Below are 11,796 nucleotides of genomic sequence, written 5' to 3' on the forward strand. Positions count from 1 at the left end.
AAGGCGTCCTATTTTCCCTTATTACATAGCACAGGATATAAAAATCACTACAATTCGAACGAGACCGGAACATTTTTGCACAATGCCAAGTGTCTAATAATATTAATGATTTTTTGCTAGGAAGATAATTTAACAAATATAGAAGTGTAACATATTTTTTTGTAGTGACGTAGATTATTGAAACAACGTCGCGAAAAATCTTAAACATTTTAAGAGAAAGATTATGTGTTAAATATTTTATAAAAATTCTAACGAAAATTTTTATTATATGTTTATATGTGATAAAATATAATAAAATAGCATATTAAACGAGCGCTACATATTTTTGCGCAGATGTCAAGCTGGTACCGGAAGATGCGTCGTGGACAAGGCGCATCGAAATCAATGTCAAGCTTGCCGTTTGAAGAAATGTATGCAAATGGGAATGAATAAAGATGGTGAGTGATAATATACATATCTCCAACTATAATCTGAGCTTAAACCAAATTCACACACAGAAATTAGATTCAGAAATAATTACATTACTCGTCGACTAAAAAGAATCAAGAATACGGTATATATGAAAGCATACGAGAAACAGTTATTTTTATAACTTGTATAATAAATTATAGCTTTCAGTATTTATAAATTAAAAGGTGCAATATAAAAAAAAATTTCACTATAAAAAATACTTTTATATAGTAAACCACGACAAATACAAAAAAATATAATAATTAGTCAAATCTTTAATAAATCGTATCGCTTTTCGACGTTGAGACAAAATTTATAGGTAGAACAAAATTTCATTTCTTTGTGCATTGCAATGAATAATAAAATATTGGGGTGAGAAATAAGAGTTAAGAGATTCCGCCGCAAAATTTCGCGTCGTGCAATAAATTTCGGAATGCGTCGTTTTCTCCGGATAAAAATCGCGATTGTTATGCGCGATTCGATTCGATCGGGAGGATCGCCCTCTGCGACATCGAGTTCGGCAATAAGAAAGTTATCAGCCGAGGGAGGGTATAGAACAAGAGAAAACAAGACGAAGGGACAGGTGCACGCCCGTGTCTCGCCGGGAAGCATTAAGAGTTGAATCGGAGAGGCTGTTCTCTCGGAGCACAGACTTCCGCTCGCTCCGCCTTTATCCAGTTATTTATGTCGCGAACATAAAAGAGCCTCCGAATTCCGTCGCCCTACCGTACACTGATTGATTCCAGCATTACGGTGCCCACGAAAACGGATAATCCGCCGGATCCATAACTCCAATTTGGCGACAATGTCTTCGAAATTCGCGACATGATATGAGATCGATATATTTCGGTTCCGATCGATCGATCGATCGACTGATTCTTTCTCTCCGAGGAAGATCTTCGGGGTGAAAAAAATTATAAAGTTATTATCATATCTAATTTTATCATTCTTTCAATTGATAAAACATTGGAGCAACCTAAACATAAAGACAGGGTGACTAGCGATCAGGGGAATCTGGAAAATCGGGCGTTGTCAGGGAGTTTTATAAATTTGGATTTGTCAGTGAAAAGTCAGGAAATTTTATTATTCATCTGGATTTTTTCACGTTATTCTATATTCGTCTCAATAATTTGAAATTTTTTATTAAATAAATATAAACTTTTCCTTGACTCCCAGCACGCTAATTTTCTGTGTTGTTAAAAATCGATTCATCTACAGCGTGTTCGTTAATTTATATTTTCATCGTCGTGTTATTTTATTTCAATGTGTTTGATAGAAACAAAATTCAAAAATTTGATATAATATAAATAAAAAAGGTGATTATTTAAATAATTTGTAGTGACATGTTTGTTTCAATTATCGTACATAATGCAGATTGTATGTTGATTAAAATTTTTGTAACTTCCGAACCTTTTCATTGTTGACAAAAATATCTCAAGGATTTCCTGATTTAACGTTTAATTGATTTATTATATAGATATATGCAAATAATACTAAAAAGTCAGGGAAAAAATGAATTTCTGGTCTTGGAAAATTTGAAAAAAGTCAGGGAATTTTTTTCATTAAGTTTGCTGGACACCCTGAAGGATGACATGCGCAATATTAATTGAAGAATGCAAATTAATGATAAATCTCCCAGAAATACCAATATAATCGAAAACTGAAGTCACGCGGAAAATACACAAATCTCGCACGGTTAAATTCTCTGGCGGTTCTTCGGAAACCTGCTTGCTCTTCGGACTTTTACGCGGAGAAGATGACTGGAATAATTACGAGGGCATATTACCGCACGTGAAGGACACGTTCTCCCGTTACGTGTCGAAAGGAGAAAGAGAGAGAGAGCGAGAGATTCGTGTCGTCCGCCGTACTTTAATAGATGCGCGATTAGGGCACTCATTGTCGTCCGGCGTGTAACGCGGACGCAATTTTTCCCGGCCTCCCTTTTACCACGCAGCACACACAGGCACGCGCAGTAATTTCGTAATAATAAAAAGCGTGTCGGCTCGCTTTACCTCCGGCGTGCAGCCTGCTGGGCGGCTTAATGGGGTCCTCTTGCTTCGTCGGGCCTCCGTTTCTTCTCTCCTTCTCGTTGTCCTATCCTCTCTTTCTCGCACCGCAAGAGATAAACGCCCCGTGCACTCTATTTCTGTTTAATTTGCATGCACCTCGCTGCGAGAGGCCGGTCTGCTTTTTGTCCCCTCTTTCCTCGACTTCTTCTTCGTTCGTTTAACTGACGAGCGTGCCCGTTTGTTCACTGATGCACGTGTAGGGGCCCTGTTATTTTTACTTGATCCTTAACTCGAATAGAAAACTTTTTAACAATTTTATCTTCTTTGAAAAAATAAATCACGGTATAAATATATATAATTAAAAAAAAATTAATAAATGTACTGCGAATTCGTACGATTTAAAGATCGTTTCTCTCGACGATTTACGCGTTAACGATCCTTAATACCTTCACTCGTATTTCACAAGTATAGGTTTCATTGTTAACCCTCCGTATCCGCCTATGAACATTTCTCGCGCGAATTCTCGCACCAGGACATCCGAACGTGCAGATTGCAATTGTTTCTCTCATTTGCATGGCGGCCTCTCCGCGGGAGAGCACCCTTCCGCGTGTCATCTCCTTCTGGCACCGTCTCCAGCAAAGTCGCAAACAGGGAAAAGATACAGAGAGGGTGAGAGAAATGATCGAGGGTCATGGACGAATATCCGCGGGCGGTCGGCCGCACGTTGCATACGTTTATTTCCTCCAATTAACCCTTCGGGATTCGAGGGCCACGCGACCGTCGCTAACGACCGCAGTGTTTACGATGATGATGACGACGACGAAGAAGAGAACGAGCCGTCGTGCCGCAAACCGCACGAGCGTGAGCTCGCAAATGCGCTTGATTGGCTCGCGTGAAGAAAAATTAACCAACCCTTGCCGCCGATCGTTTATCTCTACACAAGACATTTACGGAAATTTTTTTAAATTTCGTACTAAGAATATCCTCGCGATTCTTTTTTTTTTTTTTTATATATTAGACAACACAAGCGCGCGCCATTGATATTATTTTTATTCATATTTCAATGGATAACTCTTTAGTCTGCGAGAGTACATAATTTTCATTCGCCAAATAATTTTAATTCTCCAAATTTCTATTATGAACGTAATAAATTTGATACAAATAATAAATCCCCGCGATTCTATTTTTCATGTAAGGATATACTAAAATGATATTTTCCTTTACAAAAATATATAGAAAAGTTTTCTTTATATAGTAGACAATTCTAGAACAATGCCATGAATTTAATAATACAAACTCAAGTTGCTTTACAATCGATATATTACTTGTTGTCGCGTTAAAAAGGATAAGGATACAGATTTGTTCATTCTGAAAAATTGGTTGCACCTGTCAATAAAAAATCGTATAACAGCATCATCTCACCATGGAAAGTCTTTTTCACGGAATCCTTTCGCATTGATGATCGATGAATATCTCTACACAAGACATTTACGGAATTTTTTTTAATTTCGTATTAAGAATATCCTCGCGATTCTTTTTTTTTTTTATATATTAGACAACACAAGCGCGCGCCATTGATATTATTTTTATTCATATTACGACGGATAACTCTTTAGTCTGCGAGAGTACATAATTTTCATTCGACAAATAATTTTAATTCTCCGAATTTCTATTATGAACGTAATAAATTTGATACAAAGAATAAATCCCCGCGATTCTATTTTTCATGTAAGGATATACTAAAATGATATTTTCCTTTACAAAAATATATAGAAGAAGTTTTCTTTATATAGTAGACAATTCTAGAACAATGCCATGAATTTAATAATAAAAACTCAAGCTGCTTTACAATCGATATATTACTTGTTGTCGCGTTAAAAAGGATAAGGATACAGATTTGTTCATTCTGAAAAATTGGTTGCACCTGTCAATAAAAAATCGTATAACAGCATCATCTCACCATGGAAAGTCTTTTTCACGGAATCCTTTCGCATTGATGATCGATGAATATCTTCTCTACACAAGACATTTACGGAATTTTTTTTAAATTTCGTATTAAGAATATCCTCGCGATTCTTTTTTTTTTTTTATATATTAGACAACACAAGCGCGCGCCATTGATATTATTTTTATTCATATTTCAATGGATAACTCTTTAGTCTGCGAGAGTACATAATTTTCATTCGCCAAATAATTTTAATTCTCCAAATTTCTATTATGAACGTAATAAATTTGATACAAAGAATAAATCCCCGCGATTCTATTTTTCATGTAAGGATATACTAAAATGATATTTTCCTTTACAAAAATATATAGAAAAAGTTTTCTTTATATAGTAGACAATTCTAGAACAATGCCATGAATTTAATAATACAAACTCAAGTTGCTTTACAATCGATATATTACTTGTTGTCGCGTTAAAAAGGATAAGGATACAGATTTGTTCATTCTGAAAAATTGATTGCACCTGTCAATAAAAAATCGTATAACAGCATCATCTCACCATGGAAAGTCTTTTTCACGGAATCCTTTCGCATTGATGATCGATGAATATCTCTACACAAGACATTTACGGAATTTTTTTTAAATTTCGTATTAAGAATATCCTCGCGATTCTTTTTTTTTTTTATATATTAGACAACACAAACGCGCGCCATTGATATTATTTTTATTCATATTTCAATGGATAACTCTTTAGTCTGCGAGAGTACATAATTTTCATTCGCCAAATAATTTTAATTCTCCAAATTTCTATTATGAACGTAATAAATTTGATACAAAGAATAAATCCCCGCGATTCTATTTTTCATGTAAGGATATACTAAAATGATATTTTCCTTTACAAAAATATATAGAAGAAGTTTTCTTTATATAGTAGACAATTCTAGAACAATGCCATGAATTTAATAATAAAAACTCAAGCTGCTTTACAATCGATATATTACTTGTTGTCGCGTTAAAAAGGATAAGGATACAGATTTGTTCATTCTGAAAAATTGGTTGCACCTGTCAATAAAAAATCGTATAACAGCATCATCTCACCATGGAAAGTCTTTTTCACGGAATCCTCTCGCATTGATGATCGATGAATATCTTCTCTACACAAGACATTTACGGAATTTTTTTTAAATTTCGTATTAAGAATATCCTCGCGATTCTTTTTTTTTTTTATATATTAGACAACACAAACGCGCGCCATTGATATTATTTTTATTCATATTTCAATGGATAACTCTTTAGTCTGCGAGAGTACATAATTTTCATTCGCCAAATAGTTTTAATTCTCCAAATTTCTATTATGAACGTAATAAATTTGATACAAAGAATAAATCCCCGCGATTCTATTTTTCATGTAACGATATACTAAAATGATATTTTCCTTTACAAAAATATATAGAAAAAGTTTTCTTTATATAGTAGACAATTCTAGAACAATGCCATGAATTTAATATTACAAACTCAAGTTGCTTTACAATCGATATATTACTTGTCGCGTTAAAAAGGATAAGGATACAGATTTGTTCATTCTGAAAAATTGATTGCACCTGTCAATAAAAAATCGTATAACAGCATCATCTCACCATGGAAAGTCTTTTTCACGGAATCCTTTCGCATTGATGATCGATGAATATCTCTACACAAGACATTTACGGAATTTTTTTTAAATTTCGTATTAAGAATATCCTCGCGATTCTTTTTTTTTTTATATATTAGACAACACAAGCGCGCGCCATTGATATTATTTTTATTCATATTTCAATGGATAACTCTTTAGTCTGCGAGAGTACATAATTTTCATTCGCCAAATAATTTTAATTCTCCAAATTTCTATTATGAACGTAATAAATTTGATACAAATAATAAATCCCCGCGATTCTATTTTTCATGTAAGGATATACTAAAATGATATTTTCCTTTACAAAAATATATAGAAAAAGTTTTCTTTATATAGTAGACAATTCTAGAACAATGCCATGAATTTAATAATACAAACTCAAGTTGCTTTACAATCGATATATTACTTGTTGTCGCGTTAAAAAGGATAAGGATACAGATTTGTTCATTCTGAAAAATTGGTTGCACCTGTCAATAAAAAATCGTATAACAGCATCATCTCACCATGGAAAGTCTTTTTCACGGAATCCTTTCGCATTGATGATCGATGAATATCTCTACACAAGACATTTACGGAATTTTTTTTAAATTTCGTATTAAGAATATCCTCGCGATTCTTTTTTTTTTTTATATATTAGACAACACAAACGCGCGCCATTGATATTATTTTTATTCATATTTCAATGGATAACTCTTTAGTCTGCGAGAGTACATAATTTTCATTCGCCAAATAATTTTAATTCTCCAAATTTCTATTATGAACGTAATAAATTTGATACAAAGAATAAATCCCCGCGATTCTATTTTTCATGTAAGGATATACTAAAATGATATTTTCCTTTACAAAAATATATAGAAGAAGTTTTCTTTATATAGTAGACAATTCTAGAACAATGCCATGAATTTAATAATAAAAACTCAAGCTGCTTTACAATCGATATATTACTTGTTGTCGCGTTAAAAAGGATAAGGATACAGATTTGTTCATTCTGAAAAATTGGTTGCACCTGTCAATAAAAAATCGTATAACAGCATCATCTCACCATGGAAAGTCTTTTTCACGGAATCCTTTCGCATTGATGATCGATGAATATCTTCTCTACACAAGACATTTACGGAATTTTTTTTAAATTTCGTATTAAGAATATCCTCGCGATTCTTTTTTTTTTTTATATATTAGACAACACAAACGCGCGCCATTGATATTATTTTTATTCTATTTCAATGGATAACTCTTTAGTCTGCGAGAGTACATAATTTTCATTCGCCAAATAGTTTTAATTCTCCAAATTTCTATTATGAACGTAATAAATTTGATACAAAGAATAAATCCCCGCGATTCTATTTTTCATGTAACGATATACTAAAATGATATTTTCCTTTACAAAAATATATAGAAAAAGTTTTCTTTATATAGTAGACAATTCTAGAACAATGCCATGAATTTAATATTACAAACTCAAGTTGCTTTACAATCGATATATTACTTGTTGTCGCGTTAAAAAGGATAAGGATACAGATTTGTTCATTCTGAAAAATTGATTGCACCTGTCAATAAAAAATCGTATAACAGCATCATCTCACCATGGAAAGTCTTTTTCACGGAATCCTTTCGCATTGATGATCGATGAATATCTCTACACAAGACATTTACGGAATTTTTTTTAAATTTCGTATTAAGAATATCCTCGCGATTCTTTTTTTTTTTATATATTAGACAACACAAACGCGCGCCATTGATATTATTTTTATTCATATTTCAATGGATAACTCTTTAGTCTGCGAGAGTACATAATTTTAATTCGCCAAATAGTTTTAATTCTCCAAATTTCTATTATGAACGTAATAAATTTGATACAAAGAATAAATCCCCGCGATTCTATTTTTCATGTAAGGATATACTAAAATGATATTTTCCTTTACAAAAATATATAGAAAAAGTTTTCTTTATATAGTAGACAATTCTAGAACAATGCCATGAATTTAATAATAAAAACTCAAGCTGCTTTACAATCGATATATTACTTGTTGTCGCGTTAAAAAGGATAAGGATACAGATTTGTTCATTCTGAAAAATTGGTTGCACCTGTCAATAAAAAATCGTATAACAGCATCATCTCACCATGGAAAGTCTTTTTCACGGAATCCTTTCGCATTGATGATCGATGAATATCTCTACACAAGACATTTACGGAATTTTTTTTAAATTTCGTATTAAGAATATCCTCGCGATTCTTTTTTTTTTTTATATATTAGACAACACAAACGCGCGCCATTGTAATTATTTTTATTCATATTTCAATGGATAACTCTTTAGTCTGCGAGAGTACATAATTTTCATTCGCCAAATAATTTTAATTCTCCGAATTTCTATTATGAACGTAATAAATTTGATACAAAGAATAAATCCCCTCGATTCTATTTTTCATGTAAGAATATACTAAAATGATATTTTCCTTTACAAAAATATATAGAAGAAGTTTTCTTTATATAGTAGACAATTCTAGAACAATGCCATGAATTTAATAATAAAAACTCAAGCTGCTTTACAATCGATATATTACTTGTTGTCGCGTTAAAAAGGATAAGAATACAGATTTGTTCATTCTGAAAAATTGATTGCACCTGTCAATAAAAAACCGTATAACAGCATCATCTCACCATGGAAAGTCTTTTTCACGGAATCCTCTCGCATTGATGATCGGTGAATGAAACTCTCGATTGGTCGTGCACCGCGTTGCAAACAATAAGCGTGGCTACTGCGTGCCCCGTTAAATTCACGCGTGTCAGACGCAGACTGCCGGCGTGACGTAACGTGGCGTTGCGTGAGTTTGACGAGAGGGCGGCAGACAACCGCTCGCTCCGTCGTTTTCCCCGTAAATCCGGGGGAGTGAAGATGCGGGGAAATCGACTAATATTTCAATAATACTTCAATCATCCGCGAATTCGACGGCCTCGACGAGCGACACAATGCTCCCATTGTTCGCCGACCGCATCGCCGATTTCAATATCCTCTTTCGTTCGAAAAAGAAAAATAGAGAAAAATCGTCGCGTTTTCCGAAAAAAAAAAATAAAAAATAAAAAAAAAAGAGCGATCGAACGAAGTGATGAATATGCATCATAGAAGCTTTACTGCCCTCTGATTTTTCTCGTTATCGATCAGTCGGAAAAGCTATTCGGTTTTTAACGAAATATACGAGCTTTGCCGATACCTACCACGCTGGTTCTATTCACCCTATTGTTACATAATAATCGATATACAATGGAAAATACAATTCTAGGGGACTTTTATATACAGTATCGGGACAGGCATTTCGTAACACAACAACACTTTCATCTGTGAAAAATGTATTGCGTCAAAAATTGCGCAAACTTGAGAGAAATGCATTTGCGTTGCATGACCTATGCAATCTCGCACAAAAGATATTAAAGGGATACATTACCTGTAAATTTAACAGTAAGTTAAACAGTAACTGTACTGTAAATTAAACAGTAGTAATTTACGCGAATGACACAACATATATTAAAAATCGCGCGACTGTTATCTGTAGAGATAATTGATACATAAACAAATTCGTCTTGTGACTTATCGCAAAATTAAATTTACGATAACCGATGACGAATTAATGATTCAATGAACTTAAGAAAAAAGATTTATTATGATCATTACACCTGCAAAAACACTCGCCGTGCCGATCGCCAATGAAAAACACCAAATTTATCATAAAACTTTGCTATAAATATTCATTACAGATGATGCACAAAAGTCAATGATCCAACCGTCATGACCTCTTGCATTTAAGAATTATTATTAAATTGTTATTGAAAAAGAAATATTAATTTTAGTATTAATATTAATTTATTATTTTATTTTAGTATTTATAGTATTTGCTGTAGTTTTAATATGAATTTTTAATATATTAATATTACAAAAAGTATCAATTTGTAGAAATTGTAAAAGTTAAAACGTACTATGTAATTTTCGATATCATAAATGGCCGCGTATATCTATAATAAACACGACAAGATTGCAATATTGCAGCTGTTCAAAATGAACGTCAACCGAGGAATACTGCCACCATTAGACCGGAAGCGCTCGTCGAGATGGACCAAGAGCGGGCGCTGCGCGAAGCCGCCGTCGCCGTGGGCGTCTTCGGGTAAGTGATAATTAATTTTACTCCTCTCTTTTATTATCTCCGATTTTTATTCTTTACCTTTGTATACCTTTCGAAAAAAAGATGCAATTATTCAGCATTACAAATCACGTAAAAAAGAACAAAAGAAAATAACGTTTCATTAAGAGATAACTAATTAATTAATATTATTTATACATTGATTAATTGGCGATTGAGACATGCGCAAATAATAGCGATAATATATCAGAAAAATGCGATTACATCGAAAGGGCAAGATTATCGAATGGTGTGTATTCATGTTACGAGAGCAAAATTTCAACACTTGAGACTACTTTGATCGAGCTTCGATTAACTTAATCAGACTTAATAACTGCAAAATTTTGTGAATATCGATAGAATTGATCAATTACATTGATTGACACATATCGGGAGAAAAATATGAAATCAGAAACGAGGAGTGCGTGCGTTTAGAAAGTGTCGCTGTAATTTTTTTCGCAATTCCATGAAACGACGACTGCGTTAATCGGAGTTTGGTCGAAATGGCCCTTAGACACGGTCGATTAGAGCGGCAGGCGACGGAGGCGACGATCGATAGTCACCTGTCGACGGGTGCAACGACAGGAGCAACAAGGGCCGGCGACGTTGTTGGCACGTTTGATCTTGTGCTGCGCACCAGGCTTACCTTTCGCCGTTGTGAGCGACACGCCGAGCGTGATCTATCATGAAAAATTACCTTTGACTAGCAGCCCGAGTATGCGTAGCGTTTTTCAGGTAACCGGTTGCCCAGGTTGGAACTAATGGAAAATCCATAGAGCGCCAAGGGGTGAACGTTAAAAGCGACAGGCCGGCGTCCCGACGCGTCGTCCTCGGCGAGTTATATTACACAAGCGCGATCAATCCTTTCGCGATACACAAGCTTCTCAGATTAATTCAGCAGAGAGAATCCATCGCTTTATCGCATTCGAAAAGATGTAGGAATTTTTGGAATTTTAAGCTATATCGAAAACAGAAGATTCAGATGCTCTTTTTACACAATTCGATTAATTTCAACTAATTTAGTGAACAAGAAAAATAAATGGTGAAGTTAGGACAGAGTGTCAAATGAACATATTTTTATGCGAGAGAGCTCGTAGTTTTACGTAATTCAGAATAATAATGAAATAACTTATGATTTAGCTATATTTGATTCAATATAACAATTTTGATATAATATAAGTATGCTGTCTTCTAAGCTGGGCAATAGAGCCAAGGAAACGAAACGAAAAATTAATTAAACGGAACTGTATCTCAATTTGAGATCCCAAAGTTCCACATATAAATTAATTTCGAAACTTACATATGGAGAAATAAGCGAGAAAAATATAGGTCCGAAAAGTCGCTGAAGCGGGAATCGAACCCGCGTCTTTCACTTTCCGGGCGACTGCTCTTACCAACTAAGCTATTCAGACCCTTTCGAACCTATATTTTTCATTTGCCTTTTTAGTAGATGTTAGTAAATACCGCCGTGATTAGCCCAAGGCGTGAATAAACTCAGAAAAAAAAGGTATTTACTAACATCTACTAAAAAGGCAAATGAAAAATATAGG

At 33.9% G+C, this 11,796-nt stretch overlaps 1 protein-coding gene across 2 annotated transcripts in view; it reads left to right on the plus strand.

Moving 5' to 3' along the window:
* LOC114941544 (photoreceptor-specific nuclear receptor) overlaps window positions 1-11,796 on the plus strand; it is a 31,258-nt gene that overhangs the window by 10,957 nt on the left and 8,505 nt on the right. Inside the window, exons 4-5 of one of the 2 annotated variants that reach the window (XM_029316561.2) lie at window positions 334-437; window positions 10,102-10,231. In XM_029316561.2, the coding sequence (XP_029172394.2) occupies window positions 334-437; window positions 10,102-10,231 (234 nt within the window). The remainder of the gene's footprint in view (window positions 1-333; window positions 438-10,101; window positions 10,232-11,796) is intronic. The other variant, XM_029316562.2, reaches the window with a different exon arrangement.

The sequence above is a fragment of the Nylanderia fulva genome, unplaced genomic scaffold, assembly GCF_048542155.1.
Source record: "Nylanderia fulva isolate GAGA-0341 unplaced genomic scaffold, ASM4854215v1 Scaffold8, whole genome shotgun sequence".
Taxonomy (NCBI): domain Eukaryota; kingdom Metazoa; phylum Arthropoda; class Insecta; order Hymenoptera; family Formicidae; genus Nylanderia; species Nylanderia fulva.